At 46.0% G+C, this 18,106-nt stretch overlaps 1 protein-coding gene across 4 annotated transcripts in view; it reads right to left on the bottom strand.

Moving 5' to 3' along the window:
- Positions 1 to 961: 961 nt before the first annotated feature.
- The window catches only part of LINGO1 (leucine rich repeat and Ig domain containing 1), an 879,967-nt gene continuing 862,822 nt past the window's right edge, over positions 962 to 18,106 (bottom strand). For all 4 annotated transcript variants that reach the window (XM_067471268.1, XM_067471266.1, XM_067471267.1 and 1 more), the window contains one exon: positions 962 to 3,226. In XM_067471268.1, coding sequence (XP_067327369.1) covers positions 1,370 to 3,214 — 1,845 coding nt within the window. In that variant the 5' untranslated portion in view covers positions 3,215 to 3,226 and the 3' untranslated portion in view covers positions 962 to 1,369. The remainder of the gene's footprint in view (positions 3,227 to 18,106) is intronic.

Genomic DNA, 18,106 nt, shown 5'->3' with positions numbered 1-18,106 from the left:
GAGTGTTTGAGGACCGGGACATCCGTAGGGATACTAAGGTGCTTGTCTATAAAGCTATTGTCCTCCCAACCCTGCTATATGCCTGTGAGACGTGGACTGTCTACAGACGTCACATGCAGCTCCTGGAACGTTTCCATCAGCACTGCCTCCGGAAAATCCTGCAAATCTCCTGGGAAGACAAGCGGACAAACGTCAGTGTGCTGGAAGAAGCAAAGACCACCAGCATTGAAGCGATGGTCCTCCAACATCAACTCCGCTGGGCTGGCCACGTTGTCCGGATGCCTGACCACCGTCTCCCAAAGCAGTTGCTCTACTCCGAACTTAAGAACGGAAAACGGAACGTTGGTGGACAGGAAAAGAGATTTAAAGATGGGCTCAAAGCCAACCTTCAAAACTCTGGCATAGACACTGAGAACTGGGAAGCCCGGGCCCTTGAGCGCTCCAGCTGGAGGACAGCTGTGACCAGCAGTGCTGCAGAATTTGAGGAGGCACGAGTGGAGGGTGAAAGAGAGAAACGTGCCAGGAGGAAGGCGCATCAAGCCAACCCCGACCGGGACCGCCTTCCACCTGGAAACCAATGCCCCCACTGCGGAAGAAGATGCAGAGCAAGAATAGGGCTCCACAGCCACATACGGACCCACAGGGAAATCCATAATGGAAGACCATCTTACTCGTCCAACGAGGGATCGCCTAAGTAAGTAAAGTAAGTAAGTACCAAATTGATATTACTAAACTTCTCAAAACAGAAAATGCCTTTCTCAAATAACCTGGGCACCGCCGGGTTCCCAAGCTAGTAAATAAATAAAACACAGAATTCAACTTTTGCTACACAAGGCTAATCCCATTTGTGTTTTGAGACAATCAGAAACCAATTGTATAGGGAAGCATTAGAAAAAAGCAACCAAAAGACAGAAGGGGAAGTGGACAGATCAAGAAGTCAAGATTTTGCATTCCAGCTAGCTATAGGAAATAGTTTTTTTTTATTATTTCAAGTTTTCATAAAAATCCATAATTACTGAAACCAAAAGTTACAGAGGAAGTTCGTAACTTTTTTTTATTGATTGTTGTTTGTTTGTTTGAAATTTCCTCTTGCCGTTAGGATTGACACCGGACTCGTGCCAGAAGATGTCCTACAAACATGGGAAGTTCTGGAGACATCAGCAGAACGTTTTCACAAAGAGGACGAGAAGAGAGTGATGCGGGATTGTGGGAAACCGAACCAGTCAGGGCGCTGGGTGGAGGGGAGGAGAGAGGTGGGTATGCTTGTTGCACTGTGTCTCTTTATTGTTGTCAATGTTCTTGTTGTTGTTGTTGTCACTTTTTTTAAAAAAAAACCCACTCCTCTCTATGGAGTCAATTGCTTTTCTCTTCAGATCATTTTCATGTTGAACTTACGGGGCGCATCAGCTGCAGAGCTGATGCCTGCATCAGACTTGCGCGGGACATATTCGATTTCAATGTTGTGCTTGGTGTTGCCTTTGCCCCGACTCCAGAGAAAGAGGAGCACCAAGCAGAAGAGTACTACCCCTAGGAAAGAGATGAAACCCATTGTGGTGGCAATGATGAGGGTCTTGATGTCAAAGGGGAAAGGCACGGTGGCACGCGTGCTGTTGGTGTCACTCTCATTGGGTTGGTTAGAGATGAAAGCAAAGGTCTTATTGGGTTGGTGGGGCCAGTCTGGGGAGTAGCTCCGGACGTGCAGGTGAGCCAGCATGGTGTCGTTGCCTCCGGCATTGCTGGCGATGCATAGGTAGGTGCCATTGTCCTGGATCTGGGCATAGCGTACCTCCAAAGTGCCATCGGGGAAGACGGTGAGCCTCCCGTTGGTTTTGGTAGAGATGAGGTGCTTCCTGGGAGAGAGCCACATGATGTTGGGAGGTGGGTCTCCATCCGCACGGCAGATGAACTGCACCGTGTGGCCCTCATCCACAAAGATCTGTTGGGGTTTGCGGTCCCGTATCCGAGACCGGCGGCAGATGAAGTAATTAGGCAGGAGTGCCTCAGAGAAGTCCTTGAACTCTTTCCCCTGGACAAATTCAGGGGTGGAACAGGTTGGCTGCCGCTTGTTGAAATTTAGCCTCCAACGCCGTCGGAAAATCCAGAGGAGTCGACAGTCGCAGGCCAATGGATTGTTGTCTATGATGAGTGTTTCCAGGTTCCCCACTGAGTGGAAGGCCGACTCTTCCAAGGTGCTCAGGAGGTTCCCAGAAACATTCAAGATACGTAAATAGTTCAGACCCCGAAAAGCGTATGGTTCCACCACAGTGAGCTGACCACCCACCAGCTGTATCTCCTGAAGCCTGAGTAGGTCATGAAGCATGGACCCTTCGATGGTGAGAATGGGGTTATAGGACAAATTCAGGAATCTGAGATAAACCAAGTGCCTCAAGGAGATGTAAGGGATGGAAGTCAGGTTGCAACTGGTGATGGACAAGGATGTCAAGTTGAGACCGTACAAGCAGTTGGATGTCATGGTATCTAGGTAGGGCCAGTGTGAGATCTCCAGCTCTTTGAGTCTGTACAGCCTCCTAAAAGAGTAATCCCTGATGGCATTGATGTTCAGGTGACGCAACCGTAGCACAATCAAGCCGTGCAAGTGAGACAGTGCTTCTGTGGGGATGGTGGTCAAATTGCATTTTTCCAAGGTTAGCTGCTCTAAGCTGTTGAGGCCACTGAAGGCCCGGTGGGAGATATACACCAAGTCATTGTCCCCGACCTCTAAGGACTTGAGGTTGTACAAGTCCTGGAACATATAGTCCAGAAGAATCACAATTTTATTCTCACTAATGTCCAACTTGGTAAGGTTGCTGAGTCCAGTGAACACCCCCAGGGGGATGAGCTTGAGCCGATTGCTCCTGAGACCCAGAGTCCTGAGGTTGAAGAGGTTATTGAAAGCCCCCGGCTCGATGGCACTGATAATGTTCTCATTTAACTCCAGCTCCTCCAAGTGAGGAAAATTGGCAAACTCATCCTGGTTGAGAGTCTTGATGCGGTTCTTGCCCAAGTCCAAGAGCTTGGTCTCCGTGGGGATGCCCTCGGGGACCGTCATCAACCGCTTCCGGTGACACAAGACGGAGCGTTCCTGGGCAGAGCAGTCACAGCGGGGAGGGCAGCCCGTGGCGGAGCCTGAGAGGATGGAACCCAGCATCAAGAGGAGGATCGGCTGCCAGCAGGCCAGGATTGGGCTATACATGCTCAAGTCGCCCGCCACCATCCTATCTTTCACCTGCAGGATGAAGGGAAGAGAGAAGAGAAAAAAGAAGATCTGTTACACACAAAAGGTACCCAGTTCATGTAGACAGCACAAACGACAACACTAAAAGGCGAGAAAAGCAACAACTGTGTCACTAATAGGGTTAGAACGTGATCCTCTAGATCAGTGTTTCTCAACCTGGGGGTCGGGACCCCTGAGGGGGTCACGAAGGGGTGTCAGAGGGGTTGCCAAAGACCATCAGAAAACACAGTATTTTCTGATGGTCATGGGGATTCCATGTAGGAAGTTTGAGCCAATTTTACCATTGGTGGAATTCAGAATGTTCTTTGATTGTAATGAACTATAAATCCCAGCAACTACAACTCCCAAAAGTCAAGGTCTATTTTCCCCAGGCTCCACCAGTGTTCACATTTGCGCATATTGAGTATTTATGCCAAGTTTGGTCCAGATCCACCATTGCGTGAGTCCACAGTGCTCTCTGGATATAGGTGAACTACAACTCCCAAACTCAAGGTCAGTACCACCAAACCCTTCCAGTGTTTTCCATTTTCATGGGAGTTCTGTGTGGCAAATTAGGTTCAAATCCATCGCTGGTGGAGTTCAGAATGCTCTTTGATTATAAGCAAACTATAAATCCCAGCAACTACAACTCCCAAATTACAAAATCAATTCTCCCCCAACCCCAGTAGCATTTACATGTGGGTGCATTGGGTATTTGTGCCCAGTTTGGTCAAGTGAATGAAAATACATCTTGCATATCTGATATTTACATTATGATTTATAACAGTAGTAAAATGACAGTTATGAAGTAGCAACAAAAACAATGTTATGGTTGGGGGTCACCACAACATGAGGGACTTTATTAAGGGGTCGCGGCATTAGGAAGGTTGAGAACCACTGCTCTAGATCAGTGTTTCTCAACCTTCCTAATGATGTGACACCTTCATACAGTTCCTCATGTTGTGGTGACCCCCAACCATAACATTATTTTCATTGCTACTTCATAATTGCCATTTTGCTACTGTTATGAATCAATGTAAATCTGATATGCAGGATGTATTTTCATTCACTGGACCAAATTTGGCACAGATACCTAATTTGCCCAAATTTGAACATGGGTGGGGTTGAGGGGGATTGATTTTGTCATTTTTGAGAGTTGTAGTTGCTGGGATTTATAGTTCACCTGCAATCAAAGAGCACTTCGAATTCCAGCAACTCCACCAACACAGAACTCCCATGACCAACAGAAAATACTGGAAGGGTTCGGTGGGCATTGACTTTGAGTTTGGGAGCTACTGGTGGGGTGGGTAGGAGGGGACTGATTTTATCATTTGGGAGTTGTAGTTGCTGGGATTTATAGTTCACCTACAATCAAAGAGCATTTGGAACCCCACCAACAATGGAATTGAATCAAGCTTGGCACACAGAACTCCCAGGACAAACAGAAAATACTGGAAGGGTTCGGTGGGCATTGACCTTGAGTTTGGGAGCTACTGGTGGGGTGGGTAGGAGGGGACTGATTTTATCATTTGGGAGTTGTAGTTGCTGGGATTTATAGTTCACCTACAATCAAAGAGCATTCGGAACCCCACCAACAATGGAATTGAATCAAGCTTGGCACACAGAACTCCCATGACCAACAGAAAATACTGGAAGGGTTCGGTGGGCATTGACCTTGAGTTTCAACCCTCAACCCTTCTCAACCCTCGGGGGTTGAGAAGGGTGGGGTAAAAATGCGCGAAATAAATAAATAAATAAATAAACATGTTTATAACTCGGGGAGTGCCTATACTTTAAAAAGTAAATTTGAATCTGTGCCACTGAATGACTTTTGGGTAGGAATGATAAATGTATGGCTGTCAGTAGCTAAAAAGGCTAGCTGATCCCTACTCTCATTCAGATCCACCTATTGATGTGAACCAGGTTTTTCAACTTATGCTTACATTAAAAACAAATTTTGGAGTGAGTTGGATAAAAGGTAAAGGTAAAGGCAGTCCCCTGACATTAAGTCCAGTCATGTCTGACTCTGGGGTGTGGTGCTCATCTCCATTTCTAAGCCAAAGAGCCAGCGTTGTCAGTAGACACCTCCAAGGTCATGTGGCCAGCATGACTGCATGGAGCGCCGTTACCTTCCCGCCGGAGCGGTACCTATTGATCTACTCACATTTGCATGTTTTCGAACTGCTAGGTTGGCAGAAGCTAGGGCTGACAGTGGAAGTTCACGCTGCTCCCCGGAATCGAACCTGTGACCTTTCGATCAGCAAGCTCAGCAGCTCAGTGCTTTAACCCACTGTGCCACCGGGGATACCACTCTGAGTTGGATACCACTCTGGAATTTCATATTCAAATGTTGGACATAACGCCCAATTTCAGCACTATTTTAAGTACGAAAATTAAACAATTTCATTCAACACTTTAGGGGTGAATCCAATAATTTCCCGTATCAAAATAAAGATTTGTGGTTACATTCAACATTTTCTTGCATCAAAATAAATGTTTTTGGTTATATTTAAAAAACAAACAAACTGATTTATGAGGCCATAAAAATCTCCAGAAAGTATGCAAAGAATGAGGAAATACTCATTCATCAGTGTCACAAACGTACAGCGAAGCGACGGCTCCCCTGGTGGCCAGAAGCTGGAATGTTAAATAGCCTCTGAGTGTCTGTCTATATATGTTGTGTGTCTATGGCATTGAATGTTTGCCATGTATTTTGTACATTGTAATCCGCCCTGAGAAGGGCGGAATATAAATACTGTAAATAAATAAATTAATAGCCATGGTTAAGTCCAGTTTGTAAATGGAAGTAGTTTCCCAAGTAATAGGTGTATGTGTGTGCGCAGGACGTAAACCACAACCAGGGGCGGCTCGTCCATTACGCGAAGTAAGCGGTCGCAGAACACTTTTTTTTGCCAGGGGCGCAGATGCGCCTCTGTAAATGCCCCTCGACCGCCACTTGAGGAGCACCCCCTCAGCTCCCAACAGTTCTAGCAGTCCGGAGGGAGCCTCGGCTTTCTTGCCTCGCTGCCGGGCGATCCTCTTCCCAAAGGGGCCGGGCCCTTGAGCCTTGCCTCGCCCCTCTCATTCCTGCTTCACCTGGCCACCGGGTGCGCGAGCAGAGCCGGCGCTAAATCGTTCTCTGTGTTCGATCCCTTCCCCATGACCGGCTCCCTTTCCCGATCCCCCAGCGCTCCACCCGCCTCCTCTCCTCTCCCTAATCCGTGGGTGGGCCAAGGGGCAGAGCCGCCGTGCCTGGCCCGCTTTGGGTTTGGAGGTGTGCCTGAAGACCCCGGCGTGCACACCAAAAGTCGCCTCTTCTCCTGACTTTCTCTTCAGCCATTGGGACCAAGACAGAGAGCAAGAGAGAGCCCCTCCGGCTGGAGGTATCTCCCACCTCCGCTCCCTCCTTTGTTTTTGCGCCTACCTTCAGGAAAGGTGGGCATCTCCACCTCTGTCTGTCTGTCTCTCTCCCTCTCTCTCTTGGTCCCAATGGCTGAGGAGAAAGTCAGGAGAAGAGGTGACTTTTGGTGCACACGCCGGGGTCTTCAGGCACGCCTCCGGACCCAAAGCGGGCCAGGCAAGGGAGCAAATGTGGCAAGTGTAGTTACTGGGATGTATAGTTCACCTACAATCAAAGAGCATTCTGAACTCCACCAATGATGGAATTGAACCAAATATAGCACACAGAACTCCCACGACAAACAGAAAATATATATCAATAATTGGTTGGAGGGGGGGGGGGCGCCAAAATATTGTTTGCTTACTGTTGAAAATAACCTAGGGCCGCCTCTGACCACAACAGTGGATCAAAACACAGCATTTCAGAATCCCGATGCAATGGATCTTTGAACTTTCATTTTGGACGTATAATGCCGGTCACGTCATGGATAAGTCCCTCTGGGTCAGCGCTTGCATTATCCAAAATGCTAACTTCTTGGAATCTGGATGTTCTCCTCCCTCCTCCCTCTTTTTTTATTATGGGAGAGAAAAAAAGACCCATGTCCTATTTTAAGCTCTTAAAACTGTTCATTTCCCCAGAGACGGAGCTTGAATCTGTAAAATACCGCTTGAATACAGAACTCCTGTCAAACTGGAACAGAATGTAAAAAACCTACGCAAGCCATCTCAGCCTTTAGGGAACGGTCCTCATGAATGCAGATGCCTCTTAAAGAGATATCCAGAACTCAACTGACCCTAGGGGACTCTCTCCCAAAATGGGCGATCCTCCCAATGCACTCTTGAAACACTGTTCAACTTATGCAGAGGTAGATATTGGCTCTCATCTCCAAGAGGGTTAGGGGTGCAAGTTCCCCATAAAAGTGGAAAACAATGAATTTTTAAAAACCTGCTTGTTTTGAAATATGAGAGAGCATCTTCCTAGAAATCTCTAGTAAGGATGTGCGATCCATCAAAGAAAAGGTTCAAAAGTCATTACAAAATGACTTTTGTGTGTGTGTGTAGTGCTTCATTTCTAAAGTCTTTCTAAAGTGTTTCTAAAGTGTTTTCTAATGTGTTTCTAAAGTGTTTCTAAAGTATAGTTTGTGAAAATTTCATTACTATAATGAGAGTAACGCAATTTTGTTACTGTCGAAGGCTTTCATGGCTGGAATCAATGGGTTGTTGTAGGTTTTTTCGGGCTATATGGCCTTGGTCTAGAGGCATTCTCTCCTGACGTTTCGCCTGCATCTATGGCAAGCATCCTACCTCTGAGGATGCTTGCCATAGATGCAAGCAAAACGACCCATTGATTCCAGCCATGAAAGCCTTCGACAGTAATAAAATTGCGTTACTCTCATTATAGTAATGAAATTTTCACAAACTATACTTTAGAAACACTTTAGAAACACTTTAGAAAACACTTTAGAAACACTTTAGAAACTGTTACTGTTTCAATATAGTTTGCGAACATTTTGTTACTATAACAAAAGTAAAAAGGATTGTTACTATTTTGTTATAGTTTGTGAACATTTCATCACTATAAAAAGAGTAGCGAAATTTCGTTACTATTTCATTCTGTAATTGCACATCTATATAAATAAAAATGTAATGTTCGTTTGTGGGATTAACATGACTCAAAATCCACTGGACGAATTGACACCAAATGTGGACACAAGACACCTAACAACCCAATGTATGTCCTTCACACACAAAAAATGATTTTCTCATTTGGGAGTTGTAGTTGCTGGCATTTATAGTTCACCTAAAATCAAAGAACATTCTGAACCCCACCAACGATAGAACTGAACCAAACTTGGCACACATGACCAACAGAAAATAGTGGAAGGGATTGGTGGGCAGTGTCCTTTGAATCATAGAATCATAGAATCATAGAATCATAGAATCAAAGAGTTGGAAGAGATCTCATGGGCCATCCAGTCCAACCCCCTGCCAAGAAGCAGGAATATTGCATTCAAACCACCCCTGACAAATGGCCATCCAGCCTCTGCTTAAAAGCTTCCAAGGAAGGAGCCTCCACCACACTCCGGGGCAGAGAGTTCCACTGCTGAACGGCTCTCACAGTCAGGAAGTTCTTCCTAATGTTCAGATGGAATCTCCTCTCTTGTAGTTTGAAGCCATTGTTCCGCGTCCTAGTCTCCAAGGAAGCAGAAAACAAGCTTGCTCCCTCCTCCCTGTGGCTTCCTCTCACATATTTATACATGGCTATCATATCTCCTCTCAGCCTTCTCTTCTTCAGGCTAAACATGCCCAGTTCCCTAAGCCGCTCCTCATAGGGCTTGTTCTCCAGACCCTTGATCACTTTGGTTTTGGAGTTGTAGTTCACCTACATCCAGAGATCACTGTGGACTCAAACAATGATGGATCTGGACCAAACTGTACACAAATACTCCATATGCCCAAATGTGAACACTGGTGGAGTTTGGGGAAAATGGAATCTTGACATTTGGGAGTTGTAGTTGCTGGGATTTATAGTTCACCTACAATCACAGAGCATTCTGAACCCCACCAACGATGGAATTGAATCAAACTTCGCACACATGACCAACAGAAAATACTGGAAGGGATTGGTAAGCAGTGTCCTTTGCTTTTGGAGTTGTAGTTCACCTACATCCAGAGATCACTGTGGACTCAAACAATGATGGATCTGGACCAAACTCTACACAAATACACAATATGCTCAAATGTGAACACTGGTGGAGTTTGTGGAAAATGGAATCTTGACATTTGGGAGTTGTAGTTGCTGGGATTTATAGTTCACCTAGAATCACAGAGAATTCTGAACCCCACCAACGATGGAATTGAACCAAACTTGGCACACAGAACCCCCATGTGGGCCACAGCAACGCGTGGCAGGGGATGGCTAGTCTATATAAATAAAAATGTAATGTTCGTTTGTGGGATTAACATAACTCAAAAACCAGTGGACGAATTGACACCAAATTTGGACACAATACACCTATCAGGCCAACGAGTGACCATCACTCAAAAAATAAAAAACCCACTGAAAAACACAGCAGAAGAGACTTAAAAAGCCCCAAAACAAAAATAATGCATCACAACGCATGCTCAAAATCACATATACACACAAACACACATATAGACACATAGACACAAAATATACACACACACACATATACACATATATACACACAAAACACATATACACAGACTGGGCCAGAGCAACGTGTGGTAGGGGACGGCTAGTAATTACTATAATTGCGGACATTTTTAAAGCTATTGGAGTGAACCTTGCTGCGATGGTAGAACACATTCAGTGTGTTCTACCATCTCAGTTTCCTGGCCAGATGTTGATTCTTCTTGATTGGTGTTGACAAACACAAGGCTTGTGTTAACTTCCTGCTTAACATAAGGAATGTTGCAAACATTTCTGTTATCACTGTCCCAGTTCTTATCAGAGTTTTTCTTTTCATTTCTAATTAGCAACTTTTAATTATAGTCCAGCAAGCAGGCAGTTAGTCATTGCAGGCCTTAATGTTATACTGGTGTCTCCATTATTTATTTATTTGCTTTACTTTACTTTACTTCTATACCGCTGTTCTCAGCCCGGAGGCGACTCACAGCGGTTCACAACATACAGGAAACAGCAAAAATTCAATGCACCAATATAAAAAACAGTTAACAACCTAATCTAATACACAGTTAGTACACAATCTCTATAATAATCATTCACTAGCGTCTCATCACTAAAAAACACGATCCAGATTCGTCGTCCATTGTTCAATTCCTATGTCATTACCAATCATTGCACTAATTATTCGAACGCCTGCACAAAGAACCAGGTCTTTACTTTTTTGCGGAATACTATTAGAGATGGTGCTAATCTAATGTCTGTGGGAAGGGCGTTCCACAGCCGGGGAGCCACCACCGAGAAGGCCCTATCTCTCGTCCCCGCCAGCCGTGCTTGTGAAGCAGGCGGGACCGAGAGCAGGGCCTCCCCGGAAGATCTCAAAGTCCTGGTGGGTTCATAGGCCGAGATGCGGTCGGATAGGTAGCTTGGGCCGGAACCGTTTAGGGCTTTAAAGGTCAACGCCAGCACTTTGAATTGAGCCTGGTAGCAAGTCGGTAGCCAGTGGAGTTGGCGCAACAGGGGGGTTGTATGCTCCCTGCGTTCCGCTCCTGTTAGAATCATGGCTGCCGAACGTTGGACTAGTTGGAGCTTCCGAGCCGTCTTCAAAGGCAACCCCACGCAGAGAGCGTTGCAGTAGTCTAGGAGGGATGTAACCAGAGCATGGACTACCGTGGCCAAGTCTCCATAATTATTAGCTCAATCCATACATTCATCTCCAAACTCCAAATCCTGGGAACTCTCTGGGTCAGGCAGCAAACGGTCATCCTTATATCCTGTAGGAACTAGGGCTGGGCGGTTTCGTTTCGTAAATTCGTAATTCGTTAAAAATTCGTTATTTTTTTTATAACGAAGCGATAACGAACCATTCTGGAGCAACTTAAAAACGAAACGAATTTTTTAATTCGTTTCGTAATTGTTTCGGATTGGTTATATATTCGTTTTGTTATCGTTTTGAAGTCGCTTCGTTATTATTTCCGCATGTCTGGGGCAAGTTTTATAGTTGTTGTTTGTTTAATTAGTGAAAAAAAATTATAATATCACACCAACAGTCAACAACAGAGGGAGAGGGAAGCTTCAGAAGTTCCCCCTGTCCCATTTGGAGGTTTTTTAGCATATTGCGCGGTCGCGTCCGCCATTAACGAATTGATTCGTTATTGTTTCGAAATTGTTTTGTTATTGTTTCATAATTTTTTAACATTTACGAAATTTCGTAAATATCAAACTTTTTAAAAGAAAAATTTCGGAATTCTTTTAAAAATCGAAACGCAAAAACCCCCAAAAAACGAATCGATTTTAGAAACAAATTTTTCCGTGGTTGCCCAGGCCTAGTAGGAACATTCTCATGGGAAACTACACTTTGAACCGGTGTCCCTATGTCTCTACATTAATATCATTGACCAGACCATCACCATCTTGACCCGCAGTGACATCATTCCCCACATCTAAAGCACCTTCCTTGATCATCTTGAAACACAATCACAGTCTGAACTCCAACGATCCCTGACAAACTAAACCTGGAGCCTGCCGCTCAAGCCCTGCTCTGAGGAGGAAATAAACTGGGAGAGCCAAGCTACCAAGAAACCCTGCCAAGAGATGACTCTGATACACAGACATCTTCTACTTTCTCCGAGCAAAATTTCCTTCTTCCCCATAAAATAACCCTATCAGTGAGAGGTGGAAGTCTCATGTCTCATGGCCTCAAGGTCTGCTCAAGAATGGAAGTGCATGACTATGGCACATCATACCCATCCTGCTCACCAGGCCGTGTTGATCTCTGTCGTTAAGTACACACTTGGCACTTGCTTTTGGCTAATGTTATTTACAACCAATGGAATATGCACAGCGCATTCCTTTCTGTTGCGTTGCATGCGCTATGCGTTGTGTAGGTGCGTGCTTATCTTTCTCTTTACTTCCTTCCCCACTTGGAATGCTATTTATGGTGTTTAGAGATGCCCTGAGATGATGCTTTCATCACTGCTATGTGTATCAGTCATTTGGCAGAGATTGATGGCCCACGCTTAACATTCTTTTCCTTTGCTTTAAAAGACTCTACACGCACACACACACACACTTTCTCTCTCTCTCTCCAATCTCTTTGTAAATTAGGAGGATGAAAAGTGATGGGCGAACTATGTCAGATTTCTACTATAACAACAAACATTAAAGTCTGCATAAATCAGGAAAACGTTGATCCATTTGATGTCAGTTCTTCCTACATCAGCTGCTGGAGCTGATGAACAACTGCACTGCATCCTGTCAGATCCCCAAAATCTGGAGGAAAGCAAGAGTCATCGCCATCTTGAAGCCAGGCAAAGACTGTAATGATCCAAAAAGCTACAGGCCGAACTCCCTGTTGTGCCACCTCTACAACGTTCTGGAGAGACTTATTTTGCATAGAATTATGGAAAAAATGGACCCCTGCCTGATCCCACAGCAAGCTGGCTTCAGGAAAGGCAAAAGCTGCACATTGCAAGTGCTGAACCTGACTCAGCACATAGAAGATGGCTTTGAAAGGCAGCAGGAGCTGTCTTCATAGACCTGTCAGCAGCTTAAGATACTGTGAACCACCACCTCCTCCTAAGAAAAATGTATAATATCACAAAGGACTACCACCTCACCCGCCTCATAGGAAACCTGCTACAAAACAGGAGCTTTTTTGTTGAGTTCTATTGCAAGAGAAGCAGATGGCAGAAACAGAAGAACGGCCTGCCTCAGGGGAGCGTGCTTGCTCCATCCATGTTCAACATTTACATGAATGACCAGCCACTGCTAGAAGGGACAGAAAGTTTCATCTATGCTGATGATTGTGCCATCACCGCTCAAGCAGGGAGCTTTGAGATGGTTGAACAGAAGCTCTAGGTGCTCTTACTGCCTATTACAGGAAAACCAAGTGATCCCTAATCCATCTAAAACACAGACATGTGCCTTTCACCTTAAGAACAGACAAGTATCCCGAGCTCTGAGGATCACCTGGGAAGGAATCCCACTGGAGCATTGCAGCACACCCAAATATCTGGGAGTCACCCTGGACCGTGCTCTTACCTACAAGAAGCATTGTCTGAACATCAAGCAAAAAGTGGGTGCTAGAAACAATGTCATACGAAAGCTGACTGGCACAACCTGGGGATCACAACGAGACACAGTAAAGACATCTGCCCTTGCGCTGTGCTACTCTGCGCCTGAGTACGTATGCCCAGTGTGGAACACATCTCACCACACTAAAACAGTGGATGTGGCTCTTAATGAGACATGCCGCATTATCACAGGGTGTCTGTGCCCTACACCACCGGAGAAATTACACTGCATTGCACCACTTGACATCCTCCAGGAAGTAGCAGCCAATAGTGAAAGGACCAAGGCAGAGACATCTCCAGCCCATCCCTTGTTTGGGTATCATCCAGCACGTCAACAATTTAAATCAAGAAATAATTTTCTTAGATCTACAGAGACACTCGCTGGAACACCTCAGCAAGCGAGAGTCCAAAAGTGGCAGGCTCAAACCCAGAGCCTCAATCAATGGCTGATACCAGATGAGAGACTCCCCCCTGGGCACACAGAAGACTGGGTGACTTGGAAGGCGCTGAACAGACTGCGCTCTAGCACGACGAAATGCAGAGCCAATCCTAAGAAATCGGGCCACAAAGTGGAATCCACGACATGCGAGTGTGGAGAGGAGCAAACCACTGACCACTTGCTGCAATGCACCCTGAGCCCCGCCACATGCACAATGGAGGACCTTCTTGCGGCAACACCAGAGGCACTCCAAGGGGCCAGATACTGGTCAAAGGACATTTAATCAACTACCAAGTTTGCAAAATTTATGTTTTTTTATCTGTTTGTTTGTTTTGTTCTGTTAAAAATGTAATACAATGGTATGGTTGCTGATGACACGATAAATAAATAAATATTCCTATATCAGGGAGCTCTACATCAGATGTAGCCCTTTCAGCTACTTTAGAACCCTTGACTTCTTCACGTTCTCCAAACTACCTTTAGAGATTCATCATCCCTTTGCCAAAACACTTGGGGCCCAGAAGTATTTCATATTTTGGATTTCTCCTCCTAATTTCAGAATACCTACATATACACAATCTTGGAGACAGAACCTGAGCTATCCAGTCCAACCCCATTCTGCCAGGAAGCAGGAAAATCACATTCAAAGCACCCCCGACAGATGGTCATCCAGACTCTGTTTAAAAGCCTCCAAAGAAGAAGCCTCCACCACAATCCGGGGCAGAGAGTTCCACTGCTAAACATAGAATCATAGAAGTGGAAGAGACCTTGTGGGCCACCCAGCCCAACCCCTTTCTGCCAGGGACTACTTGATGAGGGGCCACTTGACCAGGGACTACTTGACTGGGAACCACTTTGACCAGAGACCACTTGACCATAGACCACTTTGACCAGGGACCACTTGACCAGGGACCACTTTGACTATAGACCACTTTGACCAGGGACCATTTGACCAGGGACTATTTGACGATGAACCACTTTGACCAAGGACAACTATGACCAGGGACCACTTTGACCAGGGACTACTTGACCAGGGACCACTTTGACCAGAGACCACTTGACCATGGACCACTTTGATCAGGGACCACTTGACCAGGGACCACTTGACCAGGGACAACTATGACCAGGGACCACTTGACCAGGGACCACTTGACCAGGGACAACTATGACCAGGGACCACTTTGACCAGGGACTACTTGATGAGGGACCACTTGACGAGGGACTACTTGACCAGGGACCACTTTGACCAGAGACCACTTGACCATGGACCACTTTGACCAGGGACCACTTGACCAGGGATCACTTTGACCAGAGACCACTTGATCAGGGACCATTTGACCAGGGACCACTTGACCAGGGACCACTTGACCAGGGACAACTACGACCAGGGACCACTTGACCAGGGACCACTTGACCAAGGACAGCTATGACCAGGGACCACTTGACCAGGGACCACTTGACCAGGGACAACTTTGACCAGGGACCACTTGACCAGGGATCACTTGACCAGGGACCACTTGACCAGGGACCACTTGACCTGGGACAACTATGACCAGGGACCACTTGACCAGGGACCACTTGACCAGGGACAACTATGACCAGGGACCACTTTGACCAGGGACTACTTGATGAGGGACCACTTGACCAGGGACTACTTTGACCAGAGACCACTTGACCATGGACCACTTTGACCAGGGACCACTTGACCAGGGATCACTTTGACCAGAGACCACTTGATCAGGGACCATTTGACTAGGGACCACTTGACTAGGGACCACTCTGATCAGTGACCACTCTCCAACATGTGTACCAAAAGGGTTACTAATCAATTTTTGGTCCTGCAATCTCTGGAGTGGAATATCAAGATTGCAGTCCACCCTGATGCAATCTCTGGGGTGGAATATCCGCTCCATGCAGTCATTGGGTTGGCAGTTTGAATCCAGGGGGCGGGGTGAGCTCCCACTGATAGCCCCAGCTTCTGCCAACCTAGCAGTTCGAAAACATGCAAATGTGAGTAGATCAATAGGTACCACTCCAGTGGGAAGGTAACGGCACTCCATGAAGTCATGCTGGCCTCATGACCCAGGAGGTGTCTATGGACAACACTGGCTTAGAAATGGAGATGAGCATCATTCTTCAGAGCTGGACATGACTTGACTTAATGTCTAAGGGAAACCTTTACCTTTACAGTAGTAGCACAGCCTTTTCCCACCTTATTCTGGACATGCAACCTGTATCACTTCATATATATTTTAAAAACTAGCTGTTCCCTGCCATGCGTTGCTGTGGCCCAGTCTGGTGATCTGGAAAATCAAGTAATGGTTTCTAATATATGTAATTCCTTTATGCTTGTGGGTAAGCAGCATTCTTTGTTGTTTCTTTGTCCGTGTTGATGTGGAGATTGTCTGGTTTGCTACTCTGGAACATGTGACATATAATTGTCCTTTTTTAGGGGTCCCTTTCAAATCGATACTATATCTTTCTGTGTGTGTGAATCTATCTATCTATATCTATGGCTGGATGGCTCTTTGTCAGGAGGGCTTTGATTACGTTTTCTTGCCCTAGTGAAAGGAGTTGGACCTTAGGTATGGTGGTTCTGTGTGAGAAGTTTGTCCCAATTCTGTCATTGGTGGGGGTTCAGCACGCTCTTTGATTGTAGGTGAACTATAAATCCCAGAAACTACAACTCCCAATTGTCAGGGTCTATTTCCCCCAAACTCCACCAGTATTCACATTTGGCATATGGAATATCCGTGCCAAGTTTGGTCCAGATCCATCATTGTTTGAGTCCGAAGTGCTCTTTGTATGTAAGTGAACTACAACTCCCAACCTCAAGGTCAATGCCCACCAAACCCGTGTAGTATGTTCTGTTGGCCATGGGAGTACTGTGCCCCAAGATTGGTTCAATGCCATAATTGGTGGAGTTCAGAATGCTCTTTGATTGTAGGTGAACTATAAATCCCAAAAACTACAACTCCCAAATGTCAGCGTCTATTTCCCCCAAACTCCACCAGTATTCACATTTGGGCATATGGAATATTCGTGCCAAGTTTGGTCCAGATCCAACATTGAGTCCGAAGTGCTCTCTATATGTAGGTGAACTACAACTCCCAAACTCCAGGTCAATGCCCACCAAACCCTTCTAGTGTTTTTTGCTGGTCGTGGGAGTCCTGTGTGCCACGTTTGGTTCCAATCCATCATTGGTGGAGTTCAGAATGCTCTTTGATTGTAGGTGAACTATAAATCCCAGCAACTACAACTCCTAAATGACAAAATCATATTTTTTTTTTTTTTAGTGAAGGACATACATTGAGTTGTTAGGTGTCTTGTATCCAAATTTGGTGTCAATCGGCCCACTGATTTTTGAGTTCTGCGAATCCCACAAATGAACATTACATTTGGGTTAAAGCACTGAGCTGCTGAGCTTGTTGATCGAAAGGTCGCAGGTTCGATTCCGGGGAGCGGCGTGAGCTTCCGCTGCCAGCCCTAGCTTCTGCCAACCTAGCAGTTCGAAAACACGCAAATGTGAGTAGATCAATAGGCACCGCTCCAGCGGGAAGGTAACGGCGCTCCATGCAGTCATGCCGGCCACATGACCTTGGAGGTGTCTACGGACAACGCTGGCTCTTCGGCTTAGAAATGGAGATGAGCACCACACCCTAGAGCAGGCATGGGGAACCTTCGGCCCTTCAGGTGTGGTGGACTTCAACTCCCACAATTCCTTGAGGCCAAGGTAAGCCTTTGGGGCGAATGCCGAGCCTCAAGGAATTGTGGGAGTTGAAGTCCACCACACCTGGAGGGCCGAAGGTTCCTGACCCCTGCCCTAGAGTCAGACATGGCTGGACTTAATGTCAGGGGACTACATTTACCTTTTTTACTCTTTTGTGCCATACGGTGAATGTTTAACAAAAATATGCCTGTTATTGTTGAAGGCCCTCTTTACAGTTGACACCACTTGGCATCTCTTACATTGTCTCATACTGCTATGGCGGATGTCAACGGTTAATGTTTTCGGTGGCACCACGTTGCTTGGAAAGTAGGCGCTGCCCTTCTTGGGCTAAGGCTCCTTTTCCTTTTTGTCTTCCCTTCCAGAATCCAATTGACTGCACTTCCATTCTCGCTGAGAGAGACGTTTAAAAAGAGAGGCAGAGAGGAGCTGAAAGATGGCTGGCACAACACAATGCCGTCTAAGGGGTCTCATTAGGCGGAGATTGAAGCCGCTTCACCTCATTATATTGAGGAACAGCTTGCCGTATTTGGATGCTTTCGGGAGCTTAAAAAGAAAAGTGATGCACATCCGTATGGCGGAGAGCGGGGCTTCAAACGCATCC

The sequence above is a fragment of the Anolis sagrei genome, chromosome 9 (assembly GCF_037176765.1).
Source record: "Anolis sagrei isolate rAnoSag1 chromosome 9, rAnoSag1.mat, whole genome shotgun sequence".
NCBI classification, from domain to species: Eukaryota; Metazoa; Chordata; class Lepidosauria; order Squamata; family Dactyloidae; genus Anolis; species Anolis sagrei.
The sequence above is the reverse complement of the archived record's forward strand: the minus strand, read 5'-3'. Positions and strand labels throughout refer to the sequence as shown.